The 21,867-nt window shown below is 42.4% G+C and overlaps 1 protein-coding gene across 1 annotated transcript in view; it reads left to right on the forward strand.

The window, feature by feature from the left end:
• The window catches only part of LOC142774713 (lysosomal protective protein-like), a 29,319-nt gene extending 9,844 nt beyond the window's left edge, over nt 1–19,475 (forward strand). Inside the window, exons 2-11 of the mRNA XM_075875616.1 lie at nt 963–1,134; nt 4,842–5,004; nt 6,463–6,708; nt 7,614–7,705; nt 9,297–9,399; nt 10,726–10,917; nt 12,684–12,811; nt 15,791–15,950; nt 16,777–16,869; nt 19,019–19,475. Coding sequence (XP_075731731.1) covers nt 965–1,134; nt 4,842–5,004; nt 6,463–6,708; nt 7,614–7,705; nt 9,297–9,399; nt 10,726–10,917; nt 12,684–12,811; nt 15,791–15,950; nt 16,777–16,869; nt 19,019–19,102 — 1,431 coding nt within the window. The 5' untranslated portion in view covers nt 963–964 and the 3' untranslated portion in view covers nt 19,103–19,475. The remainder of the gene's footprint in view (nt 1–962; nt 1,135–4,841; nt 5,005–6,462; nt 6,709–7,613; nt 7,706–9,296; nt 9,400–10,725; nt 10,918–12,683; nt 12,812–15,790; nt 15,951–16,776; nt 16,870–19,018) is intronic.
• Nucleotides 19,476–21,867: the final 2,392 nt, after the last annotated feature.

Raw genomic sequence — 21,867 nt, forward strand, 5'->3', positions numbered from 1 at the left:
TAGCTCCGAGGGAGAGTATGGTGGGCGGGGTGGTCGCAGTGACTGTTTGCAAACAAGGATAGGTCTATTGTACGAGGTAGAAAGTGAAAACTTAAGCGCATAGATTCTCGTGTCATAAAGTAAAATAGCATACGAATGATTGATACGCGGTGACACTTGGGCGGGGAAGGCGGGTAAGGGTTACAAGTATAAAGTTGCATTCATGTTCAGCGCTTTGTTACACACTTGGTTCAGAAACTTCAGGCGTGCTATCAGTCTGCACCTCGACAGGATAGCTTCTGATGGTTAGCCATGTGAAGCAACACAGTCACTGATTGCATCCTCTGGTTGCACGAATAAACAAAAATGACTTCTACTCCCTGGATTCGTCGTAGCTCACCAAGACGCTTTTGATTGGACTGGGTCCAGGTAAAACTAGCGTAAATTTGGCTTGGGCGTACTACTGGTTATATGACATCAGCTCTGTTTCAGGCAGAGTATCTCTTACCTTTGGTCACAGGAGGCCCAGCTTACGTGCAGCTGAACGACGCATGTTTTCGATATGCTTCTTCTAGGTTAGATTCTATTATTTATTTACAGTATCTTAAAGAGCGCGCGACAGACATTGTTTGAAGGGGCGGTGCACAATATACGTGAGAGATGTACATACATGGGTAAATATTGATTACTAGAGAAAATACAATTGAACTCATGAACATATATGAGGACAATACATACTAGAAAAGTAAGTTAGAATATGTGAAGGTGTACTACAGAAGATAATAGGTAAAAAAGACACGCGAACATAAATAGCAAGTAATTGCTTAGTGATTAAATTCGAAGTAAAGCTTATCGCCGATACCTTTCCCAATCAAACGACAGTGCTTCATTCAACCTATGGGAGTTCTTGATTACAGCGATTCGATACCCACTACATTAATTGCTTTACCTGTTACGCATTATGATCTCATTTTCTCTTGCAGCTATGCGGCTCTGGACTTTCATTGGTGTTGCCTTGGCAACTGCCTCACTGGTGGGCTCGCAAGGACCACCTGGGGACCAGATACTTTTTCTTCCGGGTCTGTCTGAGCAACCATCTTTCAAGCAGTACTCGGGATTCCTGAACGCAGGAGCGACGCGAAAGATGTTCTACTGGTACAATTTTAAATATCTAATAACGCACACATTCGTACGAAGGAGAAATGCGGGGACCTTAAATTCGATCAATTCACAGTGAAGGCGCACCGTAGCTGTTTTGTATTAGTCAACATAGAATATTTTAACCATTCCCTTATACCACTGAAATATTGTGAAGATTTCCATTCCTTCTCAACTACGCATGAAAATTAATAGGCTGAGTGTTTAGAAAAAATTATGGCTTAAGCAGTGATGCATAGCAAAAAATATTTATTGATTAAGAGTAATTATATGGTGAAGGCATACTTGAGCAACCGAACTTCGTCTGGTCACACTACAGACTTACAAAAGTGGATAAAAGGACCTTTCCACCGATCTAGGTTAAACTTTATGCATGAGTGTAGTTTGTTTATGTGTGGTGAGCCTCTGTTGTTCTGATATATCTTTGTTGAGCGAGAGGGCCGTTTTTCGACTAAAAAAATGTATTTGGTACTCTGCTATGGGAGAGTAGAAACCATCCCAGTTATGTCGAACCTGTGTGTCAGGAGAGAGTGTTTACGGATTACTATGCTGAGTAAAGCTGGGTTTTAAAATTTTCTCTTTACCTAAGTTACTATCAGTAAAGTATCTTTGTGTATACAAAAAGTGTTGAACGATTCAGCCTACTTCGTTCTCTACTATGCGGCAGCTGAAAGCCATCCACTGAGCCTCACACTCAATAAGGCCGTGTGTAATATGTGTTTAGAAAACGTTTATTCTATTGTTGAACGCAACAAACCTATCAAACGAGCGTCTATACAACAAGCACAATAACATACAAATGACAAAGAACAACATACATGACACATTTAAACAAAGGTGTCCAAGGACGTAGGGTGTCCCTAACCCATGTTACTTATGACTACATACACTGAATTTATACACTAATCACAATATGTGTTTAAAAAAAGTGTTGTGTTTAGAAAAAAATTGTTAACGATTTAGAGTACTTGGTACTCTACTATGGGAGAGCGTAAATCCGCCCCGTGGCCTCCTAAAAGAAATGTTTAGCGATGGACAGTGAAAACTGCAAATGTGGCAAGAAGCGCTAACCACGATGACGGCGGCGGCTGTCATTTAGAATGTATCATTGCGACCTGCAGGGTAGCAATAGTGAATGTTCTAAACGTACGCTGAGCTGATTACAGTATTCAGGTCATAGCGGCTCACTAGTAATGCACACTCCTTGATTTTGAACAGAGCAATGGACCTCTATAATGTACTGGTGAAGAACAATAAGTAGAGCAGCTTCACGCTGCCGGTGCGAGGACTGAAATAATCGCGGAGCGGGAAAGCTTTCTTCGTCCGTCAGATTTCTTCGTATTTCGTATTTGTTGTTTATTCTTGTTCTCCTTGTTTCTCGTTGTTTCTTTTATTTCCTCTATTTCCTTGTTATTCTCTTTTCCAGTTCTTTTCTGTGCTTCTTCTTTACATCTATTCGTCTTCCTAGTTGTTCATTGTCATTCAATTTCGTTCTATATCTCAAATCTTTCATCTTTCTAAATTTTCACACGTGGCCTTGCCTTCGCCACGCCAGCATACCACAGTATACGACACCCCGGGCTCCTCCAGATGATATCATCTCTGTAGAGGCCCAGGTCCTACAGTCACAACCACATGCCATCATTGTCAAGGCGCTCGAAGAACAAGAGGCGGAAGAGTGTTCTTTGGCTCTGGCGCTATGCTACGGCCTTGGTATTTATGCTATGCTACGTTATGGCCTAGAATGGGAACAGTTAGGGATAAGGGTTAATGGAGAGTAGCTTAGTAATCTGCGCTTCGCCGATGACATTGCATTGCTGAGTATCTCAGGGCACGAATTGCAACTCATGATTACGAAGTTAGACAAGGAGAGCAGAAAGGTGGATCTTAAAATAATCTGCAGAAAACGAAAGTAATGTACAACAACCTCGGAAGAGAGCAGCGCTTTGCGATAGGTAATAGTGCACTTCAAGTTGTAAAAGACTATGTCTACTTAGGGCAGGTAATAACCACGGAGCCAAACCACGAGATTGAAGTAGCTAGAAAATAAGAAGGGGGTGGAGCCCATTTGGCAAGCACTCTCAAATTATTACGGGTAGATTACCACTATTCCTCAAAAGGAAGGTATATAACAGCTTCACCTTGGCAGTATTTAGCTATGGAGCAGAAACCTGGTGACTTACAAAGAGTTCCGTTTAAATTGAGAACGACACAGCGAGCAATACAAAGAAAATTGGTAGGTGTTACCTTAAGAGACATGAATAGAGCAGAGTGGATTAGGGAACAAACAGGGGTTAAAAATATCATAGGTGAAATCAAGAAGAAGAAATGGACATGGGCCAGGCATGTAGCGCGTACACAGGATAACCACTGGTCATTAAGGGTAACTAATAGGATTCCCAGAGAAGGCAAGATGGTTAGGGGAGACAGAAGGTTAGGTGGGCAGATGAGAATAAGAAGTTTGTAGGTATAAATTGGCAGCAGCAAGCACAGGACCGAGTTAACTGGCGGAACATGGGAGATGCCTTTGTCCTGCAGTGGGCGTAGTCAGGCTGATGATGATGATGATGATGATGATGATGACGACGACGTTATGTTTAGTGATGCCGACAGCGTAGAGTCAGAGCATACTACATCCAGGTCCCCTAATTTTTGCGAACTTAAAATGTCTTGCTCTAAATGGAAATGTAGTTTCAGACATAGATAGTAGAACTTGTCAATCGTGATCTTAGGTAGCGCAAACAGGCACAGCATACTGAGTTGGCATGAGGCTCGAGCACCGATTCCAGTATATAGGTAACGTTTTATCACCATAGAGACGCCCGTATATTTTGTAGATGAGAAGAATATCCCTAGATTCACTTTTCAGTGTGAATATTCAGGTTAATTCAGATTTAAAGAAGACTAAAATGGTTTGACCTGTGACTAATTTCTTCACTTTATTTGCGGTAAATGCCAAGACATTAACAGCTACTGAAGGCCTTTTTTTTCTCATTTAGGTACATATTGCGTGAATGCATGGTTGAGATTGCACGGCAGAGTTGATTGAGAGTGTGTGACACCTTTTGTGCACGCGCATGCAGCTTGTGATGTAGGGGTGAACGATGCAGCTTTGAAAGCCCTTCTCGTACGAATAAATGATGAGTAGTGTATCTGCTCGATGCATATTCATGTTCATGCAAGTTATCCCTTCATCAGAGTATTGCTTTTCTTCAACTGCACTGTCCAACCGCTATTTCGCCGGAATCATATGCAACGTGTACGATATAGATTTGAAGCACAAAACGGAATCGAAGAACGTGTAATGCGCTTAACAGAATAAAATAATTGAAATAGACTTTTTTGATTAAGTTATCGGAGGAAGCAGGTAACAGAACCATATCAGCCTTTCTTCTGTGCACACCGAAAAAGAATGTTCGGGGAAAACGAGGTTCTTCGAGTAGCAAGCAGTCAACTCGAATACTGGCAACATTACGTCATCATAGGCCATAATTACGACGCCGACGTCGACGAAGACGTAATGAGACGGCACAATGATAGCACGCACACATTCGCTCTGGTATAACGTGACTTTTCGGTCACTTTTATTACTCAGGTGTGTTTCTTAACACAGGCAAAGTCCCACGAAATATCGCTTGGTCTCCCAAAATCTCTGAAAGTTCCGTGACCTATGAGAATTTAAACATTGCTACAAAAACTTTAAGGTTTGTAGCGAGTCAAGAAACACCCGAGAAGGACCCCTTGCTATTGTGGCTGGATGCGGGGCCCGGATGCAGCTCCATGGTCACCATGTTCAAAGAACACGGACCGTTCCGTGTTGCCGACAACGGAAAGAGCCTCGTCGAGAACGCTTACAGCTGGAACAAGGTCAGACATGTTAGCACTGTAACCCTGCAAATAGATATTCTACACAGATCTGGGTAGTAGTGTGGCCTTTGTTTCTGATTAACTATTCGTACGGAATGGGGTATGTAGGTAGAGGGCGAGACGGAGCTTCTTTAGAAAAAATTATTCACGATTTCATAACTATTGCTAATTAAAAGTACCGTCAAGTGGAAGGACTGCAAGAAAAAACCGAAAATTTGCACAAAAAATTAAATGAACTTTCTTCATGAACGATTGGGTCGGCTGAGTAGATATAAATCTCGCAAGAGTGTCCCGAGAGTACAATCGAATTAAAATTAAATAATACAGAACGGACTTGTATCTTTATTTGCGTATTAGGAGCTTTTGCCTTAAGAATTAACATAAGGAAAATAAATATGGGATGAAGAAGAATACGTAGACCTAATTGAGTGTGGAAACCTCCGTCATAGGAAAAGAAAATTGAATGTGTGAGCGTTGGGAGACTCTACAATTATTGAAAACACGTATGCCTTTCGCAACGCACCGAAACTTTGTGGATCACGTGACACTTGTGGAAAAGAATATTTTTAAAAATACGATCTGACAGTTCCCTTTGATTCAAGTTTGCAGCTTTGGTCGACCAAAAAAAAATGCTTAGAAAACGAAAGCCATGTCATCCTACCACAGCACTTACCTGAACTCTCCTTTCAAGAATTATAGCTACCATCACTTACGCCTAGAGCGAAAATACAAAGAGTAGTCTCAAAGAACCACTAGACTAGTATTGGCTCAATCATTATCAGTTGAACACAGAGTGCGCACATAATATTATTATGTGGTGTTTTACGTCTCAAAACTATGATACGATTATTAGAGACACCACATTGAAGGGTTCCTGAAATTTCAACCATCAGATGTTTCGAGCATCTGTGCACTGACATCCCACACTACACGGGCCTCTATGAATTCGCCTCTATTGAAATGCGACTGCCGCAGGGGGAATCGAGCCCACTACCATCGGGTCAGAAGCCAGGCACTCTATAGACACGGATTCATGACAATTAGTACTATAGAAAATTTCAAAGAAGGTCATTAGGCTATACAGACGAAGGTTGACAAAATTTTACCAAAACAGGAAGGCCAATAACTAGATGCCACAGAAGAAGCACTTTTCAGTGGTTTTAGTTTTTTGATGTGCTTGTCTTAGTCGAGCTGTTTGAACCTACGTTCAGGATACCAATCAGCTTGTTTTTGTCAACTAGCTACTGTGTAGTTATTCAAGCAAAAAGAAACTTTTATGACGTTCTTTTTTCACATTGGCATACCTTACAAACATTTGTACACAACACGGAATGATGGATAACTTATTAATAAAGAACACATTACAACAAGATTGTTTACATAATACGTAGAGGTGTCTAAGTGAAGCGTATCAATGAAAAACATAAACAAAACAAAACAGCTTGCCAATGTTTACAGCTTGCCAATGTGCTCTACTTGGAGGCACCCGCATCTGTCGGCTTTTCTTACGACCTCGCGGGTAACTACACCAGCAACGACGACTCGACGGTAGACGACATACAAAGTGCTCTGACGGACTTCTTCAACAAGTTCAGTAGCTTAAAGGAGAATAATTTCTACCTCTCCGGCAAGGGAAGCGCCGCCACCTATGTCACCATCTTGGCATCTCGACTCCTGGAAGATCCTAAAGGAATCAAGCTGAAGGTAATCACGATAATTTTTGTTAGTGGATTCTCATTCTAATATTAGACGTAACTTTTGGAGTTTACTTTTATGCTCTGACAGAAAAAAAATTGAAACAGTTCACGTCGAGATGTATATTCACATCGATGCTAAGCGCATTGAAACAATGGAGCCACCCACTCTACAACAATAGTGATAGAACATCATGACGTCATTTTGACGATACTATTAGTTTGCTGATTGTGATTTTATTGGGTCGGTGCCATCCCGAAGTAAGTATAAGCGATTTTACATAAGACAAATGAGTTCCTCCTCTTTGAACTGTGAAGACAATGTTTTCTCATACTTGTTATCATCTTCAAGAGAGTTGATAAAGCCATGAAACGTGAAATCTATGAAAGCAATCATTTTTACGTGTATATGCCCACAGTATTCTTGGGTGGTTAGTTGTTGAAGAAAAAAAAATAGCAAGTTTAACAGCCTGATATTGTGACGCTGACAGACATGCGTACAAGTCATAAAAGCCATTACGGGATGGGGAATCGAGAAGCAGGACGCCTATTTAAGCATTCTAATATCGTGGAGCACTCTTTAATTATGAAACTCAGCAATTTTCCTGTCTTACAATTTCACGCTTTGTAGGGGTTGGTTGTATTACCTTTAATGAATTTTGTACTGTCGTCGTAACCTGACTCCTTGAGTTTTCTTACCTTAGTTAGTATGCCTTGTAAATGTTCACCTGTTTTATCGTTTCTTTGTGATGATACGAAATGTTCACCTTCGACATTTTGCGAGGTGCCTATAGTTGACAGGGCGACCTAAAACGTGTGAAAGTTTCTGTGCGTACACCACTACCTACGTTCTTATGCCATTAAGTAGCCGGTAGTCAGATAAACTAACACATTCACTCGGTTTCCGTTTACCAGGGATATGCTATTGGAAACGGTGCATTAGACTTTCCCTCTAACGGGAACTCTCTGCTCCTCTTCGGACAGTATCACGGGATACTCGACCCAGTGTGAGTAGCCAGCTTCGGGAAACTGGCTTGTTCCTTTCTTGTAAACATTTCCAGTGTGAAAGTGGCACTACGTGTGCATATCCAATGTGCGAATTTTTCAGAATATTTTAATTCTTTTACGGGCATAAACAGTCGGTAACTGATATATGTCTGTTGTTTCATTTTCTTGCCCTGTCTTGCAGGTATGCTTGTAAAGCATGTTTCTTCTTTATTCTGCCTATACTTGTAACACACTTTTTTCTTATGCTTGTAACACTTTTTTCCTCCTTATTCTACCGCGAAGGTCATTTTTACTTTTAAGTCACATCAATTACTCCCTTTAGAACACTTTGAGCTTTATAAATACGCTCATTCAGAGTCATGCGTTTCACGCATGCGTGCACCTCACGAACGAGCTATCCTAGGACCTGTAGCATTTTAAATAAATACAATCATCATTAGATTTTTGTCGCAAAAACACAATATGATTTTGAGCCATGCTGTAGTGAAGGAATTTGAAAATTTCATATAAGCTGGTGTTAGCGAAACGAGCAGCAGAATATAAATGGACGTGCCACTAGTGTTTCGCCGTCATTGAAATGAGACCACTGTGGCTGTCGGACGTGAGAGGTACTGACAATGGCGTGGTTGTGCCAGCGAAGATGAACTTGAGATTGGCTTACATGCAATGTCAAGAAGCCTTCACATTCACAAAACAGCACATGGCAGGAAGCCAGACATTGAACCACACGTTTCGCGTGTTTCTCACGGTACCAAAATGTGACCAGGCGCCAATGTCTCTCTTTGATGTTCTCCAACAAACCGCAATTTTCTCAAGCACAAATCTCTTCAATATACTTCTTTTGTTTCTTTATGTCCGCAGTATTAACAGTAACAGCCGGAGTGCACCTAAATGTACAGCATCGCCCCGGGGACATCGAGCTACGCAAGATGTGGATAGAACGACAGTCTGTAGTTATATCCCCATCGCATGTCCATTGCTGCTGGTTCCCGTTGTAGCAACAGTAAAACGCTTGCTTACGCACTAAGTCTAGGCCAGCTGCGCAAGTAGGAAAGCTGCTCTGGGTAGCGGGCCAGTGCAACTCGTAGAAAATTGTTTGGCAGCACAGGAGGACAGGTGAGACTAATCCCTTCCCCCTGATGTACAAATCTAAACACCTAAGCGTAGACGCCTTGAAGAGTTGTTGCAGTACCTCACGATGGTGCGTACAGTGTTGAATCAGTTTAGGAAAAAGATAGAGGAGAGAGAAAACCACGTTTCTTTAACAGCAGGGCCACACCGTGAGCAGTACGGTCGATGTTCACCATGTGTCGTAGAAAAGGAAATGCTGTGTGTGAGTGCATTTGTACGTGCGAGTGTATGTGAGTATGTTACGGCCCAGCAGGTGGAGTAGAATGTACTACGAATAGCCAGGCTAACATATCCAGCATTTAATTTGGTCATTGCCTTCTCTCTCTTTCTCTCTCTGTCATGTCTCTGCAAGCGTAAATCACTACTTTACTTACGTATATTTGCTTCCGGAGGGATAATATTCCAAGTTATGGAACTCGTAATTAACGTAGTTTTTGCACACCTCTCATTGTACAACAGGACGTGGAACCAGCTGCTGTCATCGTGTTGCAATGGAAGTGCATCCGAAGAGACTTGCAGCTTCGTTGAGCCGCCTTTCATATCAGTGGAATGTGAGACTGCAGTACGTACATATAAATGCTATAACCAGCATAGATAAATCCTTCCACCATTCTGCTGAGACCGGGAAACGCCAAACATCTGTGCGCATAAGATTTATCTAGCGTGCGTAGTGTACCAAATATAGCACACTTCAGAACGGCTTGTTGAAGAGAAAGAAAGAAGTGGAAGTATAAAGGATCATTTTTCTTATTAGGAGATGATATGAATGAGAACAGACATTGATCACAAGAAAAATACAGGGGATGTTATTTGCAGTTCTAATGTAAATGCAAACAAATAAAAGGGGACGACAAGTTGCGTTGCCGTTGGCAGGGGCCGAACCAGGGGCTATTAAATAATGCGTCCAATGTTTTACTAACTGAAGTACAGAGGTAGCCATCCATAAGTTCACTCTATGGGGTACATACGTGCAATTAAGCCTGAGAGTGTTAGCCTTGCTAGTAGCCACGATGGCGAGTGTGAAACACTATCTTTTTCTGACCCCTGGTGCAGCATAGACAGTGCAATTATTAGCAGCGAGCATTTGACAAGTAATTGACAACATACCACTAGAAGGCATCAAGGCCGAAAAAATGAGACTTGCTCCACGAATTAAGGATGAAAGGAAGGAGAATTAAGGGCTCGTTGTTTTATTTTTTGTTGTTTTTGAGAACTGCACAATGAGAACTAACACAAATTCAGTTCAAGGAATGTTGAATGTTAGTAGTAATTGGGATGTAAATTAAAAAAAAAGTTGTCGTCAAACTAAATTTTCTCTCATTCACATAAAGATACTACTAACAATACCCACTGTAATTCCATTTCCATAATTTTTTCTTAGCTCTCATTATTATTTTCATTGAAAGAAAGTGGTTTCACACCAGCTTTCAAAGCTATAGCGCAATTTCGTTACCTAGGTTTAGGTAATAATGACAACATTGAAATGATTATTATTTTTAATATTTATTGGCGTCTTACGTCTCCAAACTGCGACATGATTACGAGTGACGTCGTGGCGGATGGCTCCAAAAATTTTGACAAACTGAGGATCATGAACGTACACCTGAATCTAAGTAGACCGGCCCTAGCATTCCACCTCCATCAAAATTAGGCCACCACGGCCTGTATTCAAACCCGTGACCTTCTGGTCATAACCACCAGACCATCATGGCGGGCCTTACATTTGACTTGTCACAATGAATCATTCAAAGCATTGCTTTGGCAAAAGTGACCTTTTGTAAGCATATATAGTATTTATTTGATTTGTGTACCTATAAACAGAAGCGTATCGATGTAGTTCTCTACTTGAACTATGCTTTGCTACCCAAGCATCCTCTGCTTTCCGCAGGTGGAAATTGCGGCACACTTGATCATCGAGAGAGGCCTCAACAACAACGACCTTTATGATAAGTGTGTCGGCTTTCATCCTAACCAGAAGAGTGGGTCAAAGATGGAGCGTGGAACGCAATACGCCACATTTATTACACCACGCCTCCGGGCACAGCAGTTAGTGCTGCGAAGCCTGAACGTCAAAGCATGGGTGAGTGAAGTTTTATTCTATGGGGGCGGAAATTTGAGAGAACTTAAGGTCACCATGTAGAAGAAAATTAATGAAACTCATTAAATTCAAAATTATGTTCAGGGAAAGCCAGTGGCCATTCGACTGAATATATTGCGCTTTTTTTACTCGTTTTTAAACACTCTTTCAGCAATCACGTGAGGGTGCGAACGGGAGGGGCCACAGCTGGCACCGTTCTAGCACACGGAAAGACTGACGGACGCGAGCATGAGCCATTAAATGCTTTCGCCTTATTATTAGTAAGCAAATCAGTGCTGTTTTACGTGTGCATTGTAATATTAAACGGTAGCAACCTATTGGAAACTCAAACTATTTTTAGCGAGAAGCTAGGCTAATTGAAGAGCGAATGATTCAGCGTTTTACTCGTCTTTGTTCTGTCAGGCGGTGCCTGGTGGCCACTTCAGCCACTTCAGCTGCGTCCAGAAAGTTGACCTCAAAGCTATGTCTGTTTAGTACGTTCCCCCGCGCTGAAGGCGAAGAACAGGACATAAGATTTGGTGGTAGGCCTAACTTCAATGCGAAGAAGATACCGCATATAATCAAGTAGGGTCATGACCTCTTAATAGCCAACGGCCATAACTTTTCAGCGCCATATTGAAAGAAACAAGAGGAATTTGAAACTATACGATGTTAGAACAAAGCTTCTTCCAAAATACGGGGCTGTATTTAAAGCAAATGTTGCTGCTACGTCTAGCAGCACCAGCAAACATGCGACTGGTGACATGGATCACAACACAAAGCATCTGCATTGATGGGCGATACAAAAAGTGCAGATTTCATTAACGCCTATATGTATTTGCAGCGGTAAGAGTATCGAAAGTTCCTTTTTGGTACAGACAGATTGCATGTATACCATGTATAGGCTAGGAACTTGTATGAAAGCCACCTATCACTCGTGATTAGTGGCTACTTTAATAGAACAAGCGCAAATTCAGCTATCACATGTGGATTTATATTTATTAATCATTTCGTTCAATAGTGTACTGACGTGTCCGGGTAGCAACCATCAATTCCTGCGACTAAATATCAATCCGAAATGTTGGCGTTTTCGTCGGAGTTCATGCCAGGAAATGAAATGTAGTAGTTAGTACAGAAGAGCGTCTAGCAGCTGCTACGATGGTGCGACTAGGTAAAAAAAGCATAGGTAAAAAAAACTACGTAAAAAAGCATATGTCTATTTAGCGGTACAAAAAAAAAACTGCAAATTAATGTCACTGAAGAATGCGTATTGTGACTCAATTGGCTGGTACAGAATGATCTTAGAATGGCTAGGTAACATCAACAGGTTCATCTCTGAATCAAATTTACTCTACGCCAAAGTAAAGCTGTCTTCTTTTATATAGGTGAAACGGCTTTGTGTGCGAGGTGATCAGTTTAAATGGACACCATATGGCACCGCACAGTATAGTTGCCCAGTGTGTTTACAGTAGTGATCACGGATCCCGATAACAGGGGTGTGTGGCGTAATTACTGCCGCACCAACGCAATCCTTCACTTGAAGGCCAAACGATTCTAGAGACCACTTCTTTCCAGTTTCTGCAGTTTTCGTCAACCATGCCGAATTTCCCACAGCTTCTGATGGTGTCTATGCATAACGTGTCTATAAGTCACTCATATCTCTTTCTTTCTAAGTAGTGGAATCGGTTTTCACTTACGCTGCCCTAAAGCTGGGACAAATTGAGTCGACAGAATACTCAGGTGATGATTGTTTTTGGCTGTCTTTCCAGCGCCCGAACAATCTTCAATCGAATCCACCATGCGTGACCTACGATGACGTGGCCACATATCTTAATCAGCCCCAGGTGCGGAAGGCTTTGCATAGTGTGGACTCTCCGATGCTATGGACACCGTGCAGGTAAGGACTATGCTACTAATACGTTCCCGTGTAGTGCTTGCGTATCCAGGCGGGAGGGGAAGGGTTGGAGCGGGAGCCTTGCGTTTAGAAAAAAAGTGGTTAACGATTTTGAGTACTTGGTACTCTACTATGGAATAGCAGAAAGCCGTTCCGCTGGCCTCACACTTGGTGAGGCCGCGTTGACAAAACATTTGCAAAATATTTCTTTATTGTCTGTGTATTTACACACGCACGCATGCAAGCACGCGCATTATTCTCAAATGCTCAATTGTACGGATCACACAGGTCTAGTAAAGAAGGAAAGCTGAAGTACCAGACTTCCTTTTCTTCTGTTTTTTCTTGCCTGGTCCTGTGTGAAATCTTCGTTATCCAGTATTAACCTGGACTGTTATTCATTGTAAATCTGTGTCATCCAGAGTTAACCAGGACTGTTATCCAACCAGTCCAGCAATAAAATTTATTGAGTATCCAATAAATTCCGCTTATATTAAGTAGGCTAATCTCCTTCCTCACTCTGTCCCCCCCCCCCCCCCCCTCAAATTTATATTGAGGTACACAGCAGGGCCTACGTCAGTGCTGTGTGCCTTAATTTATCTGTCAACAGTGAGCCCAACTTTACCACCGACTGTAAGGGTAAAGGTCTTCACATGCGAGTAGATCAGGCTCTTTATTCCGATCATTTGTTCATTTATGATTGTGGCATAAAAGAACGCGCTCTTATTCCCAACTAAGCTGAAAGATACGGGTTCAACTACCGGCCGAGTCGATTGCATTTTGATGACATTGAAATGCAAGAACACAGGCGTACTAATATTTAAGTTACATTATAAGGAGCCAATGCGGTTCAAATAAAGATAATACCCCAGTTGCCACGAGTTCCATAAGTATATCTAGGTTTTGTATTACTAAAAAAATAATCCTGCAGAATAATACTACTTTTAGTAAACACGCAGTGCGCTATACATAAAAGCAAACAGACGGACGAAGTTCTCGCGTGGACATTCATTAAGGAGGGAGTTGGTTACATCTCGGTGTCTTGTTGTGGAAAAGTGTGGATGTAGGCTATTCACACTTGTCAACGCACGCATTTCACAATTTCAGTGCGATAACGTTAGAGAGCTCGTGTCGCAGAAATTCCGCGGTCGGCGTCAACACCGCTGATTGCGAGTAAAAAACTGTCCATGAGCGAAAAAATCGAGAAAAAAGCAAATAAAATAAAGAATAAACATTTCGGTCCCGTTGAAGATCAAACCCGGGTCGTTCACATGGCAAGCAGGTGTCCTGCCAGAAAGCCACGATGTTACTTGCAGCTTCTCCGGAAAAAAAATTCTACACAAATGCCATGTAAGGAAGGAGTGTAACGCATTTTGCTTGACAGGTGTCACGACAAAACCAAGCCGATTCGGCGATTTGTAGGTGCATTCGGGAGGCCATGAAACTACGTCAAAAAAGGCCGGGGTAGTGCAACCATAGCCGCTAAAACCACACAGGAACTTCCAGACAGCACTAAAGATGGACAACTATGTGCATCTAGCGGAAAACATATCATGCCTTTCCAGAGACGTTGATCAAGCCAACTGCAAACGCAAAATAACGTGCTGCCATCTGTGAGGCATTGTGAGACTCTTTATGACTTCCCCGAGATGGTGAGTGAGTGGCGTGTACCTTGGAGGCCATGCGACTTTTTCTTGAGATCAAAAACCTCTATGTGCATACCATTCGCGAGCGTGCGCTGGTAAAATCTACTGTGTGTATGTATGTGTGTGTGTGTCTGTGTGTGTGTGTGTGTGTGTGTGTGTGTGTGACAAACATATTATTAAGTATGCACTTAGCGGTTGAAGGGCGCACTAGGGGCCAGATTTCACTATCGCGTTCAACTCTTAAAGGCGAAGTTGAAGGGTTCCCCATTTATTGGATGAGAGATGAAAGGAACAAACAGAACAAGCTCCTTTCATCTGGCGTCCAAACATTGCCTTGCACACGAATTTAGGACTACGAGTTCCTATCAACTACCTCAAGTATCTATTCCAAAGGTGTAGAACAGTTGGCTACCGACCAGTAGGAAAAGTAACCACGAAATTACACACATAATTTCTCAAATGCATATTCTGAGCTCTGGTACCATGAATGAACCCTTGTCGGTCAGTCTGTGGTCTGTTTCATATACAGTCAGAATCACACTAGTCTGGAGCGCCCAGCCGGCTGCTAAATACGGCATTTTCTGGGGGAATACGCAAAGACCGATGTCGTAATAACGCCTCCTGTTGGCATACTGCATGCAAAGTCCTTGTACTATAATTCAAGCATGAAGCTAACGTAAGACAACACTGGCGGACAACGGTATCCACAGTCACACATTAAACCAGTTTGCACCCTTGAGGGTGCTTTGCGTGTCTATAACACCCTGCGATAAAAATGTTTGGACAAATCAAAACACCCATATGAATGTTTTGATTTGTGAAAACACCCTTTTTAGTGTGTTAGCTATAGACACGGCCAAGCGTGTATATAACACCCTCGAATGAAAATGTGTACATATACTAAAACACCCACATAGGTGTTTTGAGTTATGAAAACACCCTTATTTTAGGGTGTTAGCTATATACACGGCAAAGCACCCGGAAGAGTGAAAACTAGTTTACTTTGAGGGCACTCCACTGCTCTGGACATTGTTATTCCGTCCGCACACCGCCATGACACTGCTTTCTTTCTCTAAGCTAATTATACACCCCATCAAATCAAGACGTTACACTGACATGAGTATTTCTTTGAGACTAGTATGTCTGTGACAATAACGTAATTTACCCTGAAGGGGTCATGCTGATGTTGTTGTTGTTGATTATGATGATGATTTATTTTCTTACATTCAAATTACGAGCATCACATGTTGCCTTTTCTTGTTCGTTCATAAGAAGTCGAAATTAGCAAATCCACGCATTCTTTTCTCACCTTTAAGTCTTTCTTTTTCCTTTTCTGAAGTGACCGTCTACTTTACGCCACCCAGTACATCACACTTGGTGACGTCGTGAAGAAACTCATAGATTCCGGAAAACTCAAGTCGTTATTTTACAACGGAGACACAGACCTGACATTCAACGTTGTCGGCAACCAAATGTTCGTCGACAGTCTTGGCTATGAGGTGAGCGCTACTTAATTGTCTTGTTATCTTGTGTACCATTTTCTCTGACCCAGAAGTGACAAACCGCAGCAGCCTACGGCCTAATCAATTATGAACTATAGAGGAAACAGCGCAAGAAATGTGGTGATGTTGATTTGAATACCTTTTGCCGAAATCCATATTTATATGGCCGCGATACCATGACTTAATGGAAAGAATTTGCGTTTCAACCTACATGGATGTCGGTGAACTTTTTGTATGTTTTGAAAATAAGATAGAGTGTAAGTTTGCGCATCATTATTGAAAAACAGTGATATAACAAAGCCGGGTATATAGCAAACAAAGTACGAACAACGGTTCGTGACACTTCATTTCAGTGAGATTAATTTTTTTGATAACGAGACACAGAATGATGGAGCCACCGTGATATCAATCGCAACAAATTTTTGGTCGAGTTGTGGTACGCGGAAGGTAGCATAGAAAGACAGATAGATATAACAGACAACAATGCCAAAGAAAGTTTTTTTTAGATTTATATTAAACTATTACTAATACCTACTACTATGCTTTGTGACCAGATTATCACTGCCGATGATGTCAATTACGTACTCGTTCCAAAATGTAAAGCACTTATAATGCGTCAAATAAGAATACGCTTTTGCAGAAAAAACCGCAATTATAGTATTTCAAGAAATACACGATGGTTACTAAAAAGCTTGAGGATGAAGTGCGTATTTTTCCCCTTTGTGGGTTTTGTTCTTGCAAGTAGAGCAAAATATATAGTGGCCGAACACTGTGGAATTATGTGATGTTCTTGTTACTGGTTCCTTCGAACCCACGCACTCAGGTCCTTTCAGAGTACAAGCCTTGGAAGCTACGTAACCAGGTAGCAGGGTACTACCAAGCCTACAAAGGAAACGTCACATTCGTGACGATCAAGGTGAGTTTTATGCGGGTGCTCTGTTAGCGGTGCTGGTAATAGACGGAATTATGAGAAATCACCATGTGATTCCTAATAACTGTGTGCTTAAAAGCGATCCTCCCACCAGAAAGACCATATATTATGATTATCTTGCCGCTAAAGAAACCCGGTGTTTTGTGTTTTAAAGGCAGAACAGATGGAATAACTGTTCTTCTCATGCAAGCGAAGTGCTCTTTCACAACAGCAAGAACAAAATGCCGCGAGATGGTGGCTTCTACTAGGCCCTACGTAGTTCCTAATTGGTAAAAATGAAGCAAACTGTCTTGGGAGCCAGCCAGAGTAATATACCACGATATAGAAAAACAAAGTTTTAAACAATATTTTGCTTCAAATGAAATGGGAAACGTAAAAAAAAAGACCTTGAAATTCGTTACGTCCGCAACAGAGATGATGGCTGGAAACTTAAGAGTTATTCTTTGGCATTGCTTTGCTGACATAATAATAAACAATGTTGGTGAAACTAATGACACTAAAATTTCAGAGCACAGATGATCAGTCTAAACCTGGAACTGACGATGAGAAACTGCCGTTTTTTTTTTCGTGCTGCCATTTCTCTGCTTACGTTTCTATGTCAACCACTTCACTTCATTTCTTCCTCTACCTATTTCCACCCTTCCCCCAAGTGCCAAGGTTGTGGTGTGCTCGCCTGAGGGACAGTTACTGCATCACTTAGGCTCATTTTTCACACTCAGTTGTTTCAAGAATGTCCTACCTTATTGAGTTCGTTATTTCAATTATGTGTACTTTGTACGCACTTTAGCTGCAGCAATGTTTCTTTGTTTCTTTTTGGTACGTGAGCTTGTTCTCTCGACCTCACATTCGAGAGTCAGACAGACACAAACTTTCTTGGGTCCCGAGAAATGCTACTCCTTTAGAGCAATGTCTCGGTCCACTCTCATGTTGGGACTGGGAGACTTTGCAGCAACGCCACATCATGAGCTCTCTGGACAGCCGTTAGCTGCTGTAGTAACCATGAGCTTCATAAGACAGTGTCGCAATTCTCTTCTGTGAGACGACTTGGGTCCCGTAACGAGGGGCACCGCCCGAGAATATGTTCAAAGTTAATAACCTCACCACAAGCAGGGCAGGTACACCCAAAAGCCTCCGAGGAGACCGTGCTGAGGAAAGAATGGCTTGGAAAGGATATGACCTGGACCATTTTAAACATTATGGCCTGAGGTCTAGACAACTTGCTGTTCGAATGAGAAAATGATCGCCTACTCAACTGGTGGTGTTTGGCCACTTCACTGAATGTAAGTAAAGCGCTCCTAAACAGCCCACTGCCATCAAGCAGGCCTACGTCGTCTCCCCCCCCCCCCTCACCGCGGAGGGTTAGTGCGCGCGCCCGGGAGTGAGCAGTTTCATTCAGATTTACGAGGGAGTCCCGTAAGGATTCGAGATGGGTAGCAAATCAGGTAATGGTATGTAGAGAAAGTGTCCTGTTTTCCACTAGTTTAACTACATGAGCACAGACCAAACCAGAGGCAAGAACCCTGACCGCCAAGCTGGGGTTGGTGAAGATTTGCGACCTGCTGTCATCCAAAAGGGCAAGGGCTACAGACATCTGTCGGGCTCTTGAGGGAGTAGAGTACCTAAGTGACGCAGGATAGATAATAGAACCCACGTGATTGACGGCAATAACTGAAAATCTCGCTGAGTGACTGTCCATTGTGCAATGGATGGGCGTTTCGTGGAACTGGTGAGACCTGAGTGGCAGTACACTGTTCATCCGGCAGTTGAAGGCGGCAATCGTCTACGAGCGCCTAGCTGAGGCCTAAGATGGACAAAATCTGCCTACCAGCAGGCGTAGATGACAGGCGCACCAGCTGTGCCGTCTCTTGGGCTTCAATGATCTCCTCTTGGGTGTTATGGACTCCTAGCTGTTCCTTCAGTGCTTCTCCGCGAGGGGATGCCCAACATTCTCTATATGCTTTTTCTGATCAGAGTTTCCAGCTCCTACTTTTTGAATCCGTACCAGGAGCACATGGCAGCAACGTATGTTGTGAAACTCATGAGAATAGTATGACTCGTGAGAATGGTACGCAATGCATGCTTGTCGGAACGACCGCACCGGCAAATGGTCCCGTTTTATAAATTTATTTTACAGGGAGCCGGACACTTGGCTGCACAGAATAAGGCGGAGGAGGCACTTGACGTCATTTCCCGACTGTTCAAGAGCGATGCGCTATGAAGTGAGATGCACATGCGAACGTTATAAATCTCGGAAAACCAGAGCGGATTATACGGTCCCTGTCACAGAACTTGGTATCCGAAAACTTTCTGAGTTAAAGCTCTTCGGAAAGTAAGTTACAGTGAAACTTGGTGGTTTGTGTAATACTAGCCCAGACAATTAGGCAATTGGAATTAAAAATGCACAGCTTCTTCACAGACTCACCGAAGATGAGTGGGGTGGAGCGTTCATTCGTCTGTCCGTCTGTCCATGCGTCCGTCCGTTTCTATCACACTAGAGAACGCATCGGACGACAAATGATTCATCCCATTCATCATCATTCCCTCCGTGCATATGCTGTGAATTTTTTATTAAACAAAAACCACTAATGCCATTGAGTAATAATATTTCCAAGACGATGATGTAGTGATGGCCTGCCCCTTTGCAAAGGAGGAAAAGTATGTATACACTAAACGCGATCTAGTGAGCAAATGTTGAAACTAACTTTAAGTTGTTAGTGGCTACTACAACATACATCTGTGACGGAATTACTCCCACCCAAAAGAGCTTCTATTCTAAAACATTTATGAATGAAGAAGTTCATATTACGCGTCGTCTGAGTAGATACCATGATGCCTTTTATACCGCAACACCTTTTCGGAAACATGGCTATCTCATTAAGGGTAGGTGTGATGAGAATAAGCCCACTGTAGCTATATTTATTTGTGTATGCCAGACGTTTATTTATAAACAAATAGCACTAGTTGGGCTTGACTGTATCATGGCTAACACTTTGACAATAAACCTTTCTCGGCCTTTGTACTTTACTGAAAAATCGTGGGTAGGTGATTCTTTCGCACGGGAGTTTTATCGTGACTATATTGTGAGCTATAAAGGAAAAAAAAGAAGCAAGCGTAAAGACAGAGAGGTTTTCACTTATTAGACCGACTGGCTACGCGGCGGCGGAGAAATGGAGAAATGGGTTATGGAAGATAATAACAGAAGAAACGCTTCTGAGTAAAAGGAGAGACACAAGAATTGAGGATCTTTCCTTCAATCGGGTAAACGGGGCAAACGAATCCTGACGTCTGACACGGTTTTCTTTGTATATCTATTAATTTATTTTTCTTCTTTTTTCTTTCTTTATATGAACTAGGTGTTTCCAGATTGCTGTTTTTGAAGTGATTCTGCATGACGTAGTTTCACACTATGCTGAGTTTGTCAGCCTCTATAGCGAGTTGACGACCCACGAAAGAACGATATACGTGATAGCGAAAACACGGTTTAACAACTGATTCTTCTCGGGGTCAGAATTTTCATGAATTGCGCTATTGCTTAAGATCGCTTTGCACCTCGTTCAAGAAATTCGCTACTACAACACGCTAGTATGCTTGAATTCACTTCCAATAGGGAAAGCCTGCGTGCGTGACCTATAAGGGTCAAGCAAACTCAAGGCACTCACTTCCAGATCGGTGAGACACGGCTTCGAAACCTAGTTATAGCAAGAAAGTACACTTTGTCTTATTATTTTATTGCGCACCAGATGTGGGTGAGGATGATCATCACAGTTACAAGGGTAAGTCAGCACAAACTTCTCTTGAAACGGAAAAAAAAAATTGGCCCCGTATCTGCACGTTACACTGCAAATGTCGTTCAAAGACGATAGTCTTGCGTCTGGAGAGAGTAAACAAAACGTTTATTTGATGTTCTGTTGAAAAAAATTGGTTAATGGTATTTTGAAGAGGCTGCGTAAGAATGACTCGAGTGTGCAGCGGAGGCGAACGAGCGCATCAAGTCATGTTACATGTGAGACATGAGCGCTATCTGGCTGTTATCTTGGAAAACGAAGCGCACGGCGTGCGCGTCCATCTCCGAGGTGATAAGGTGTAGAGCGCAAGCCAACCGGTAGTTTGCCACCACCGTGTCGTCTTAGCAAAGCGTTGGAAACACTTGTCTGTTAGTGCAAGCGTTGCATGGTCAGCGCAGCGTGATGAACGCTACGCTCCTTAGAATTACTTATGTATGCCTTTTCTAGTAAACGATATCCATAGAAATAATGTGTTGTTATGGTGTTTCAGAAATGCGCAGTAATTGCTTTTCAATTGATCATCGCACAAGTATGAACGCTGAATCTTGGGGAATATTGGTGGGCGCTGCGGATGGGGTCAGCCGTTTGGGGCATCGTCTAGTGCCTCTTAAGGTAACGTTAAGGCCGGACAAGCAGACAAATGCGCAGACAGACAGACAGACAGACAGACAGACAGACAGACAGACAGACAGACAGACAGACAGACAGACAGACAGACAGACCAAAATTTTTGCATTGAAGGTCCCCAAGAACGACTATCGTCTTGAAAAAAAAGCACGTGCGATGCTTTGTAAAATGTGCCTCTAAAAGCCCATTTTCAAAGCGCAACAACGCTTTGAACACCCCCCGTGAGGCGTTCGTGAGGTCTAAAGGCGTCTCGTTAAACGCAGCAGCTGTTTTTAGGGGTGAAGCATTTTCCAGTATAGGCTTGTCTGTTGTGTGGTGTCCACGCTCAAGGCAAAGCACCGATCCCCCAAGAAAGGTTTAATAATTGACAAATACCAATCATAACTGGGAACGAACAATATGAAGCATCTAGAAGCACAAACCCCATACACTTGTCGGTGACTTCAACACGGACATTACGATCCTTACAACCAAGCCTATCTCGCTTGTCACGTTTCACTTCGCGGAGATAAGCATTTATACCATTCGTAACATTCATCTTTATAACCTGGAAAATAAAAACTGGCACGAG

The sequence above is a fragment of the Rhipicephalus microplus genome, chromosome 10, assembly GCF_043290135.1.
Source record: "Rhipicephalus microplus isolate Deutch F79 chromosome 10, USDA_Rmic, whole genome shotgun sequence".
Classification (NCBI taxonomy): Eukaryota; Metazoa; Arthropoda; class Arachnida; order Ixodida; family Ixodidae; genus Rhipicephalus; species Rhipicephalus microplus.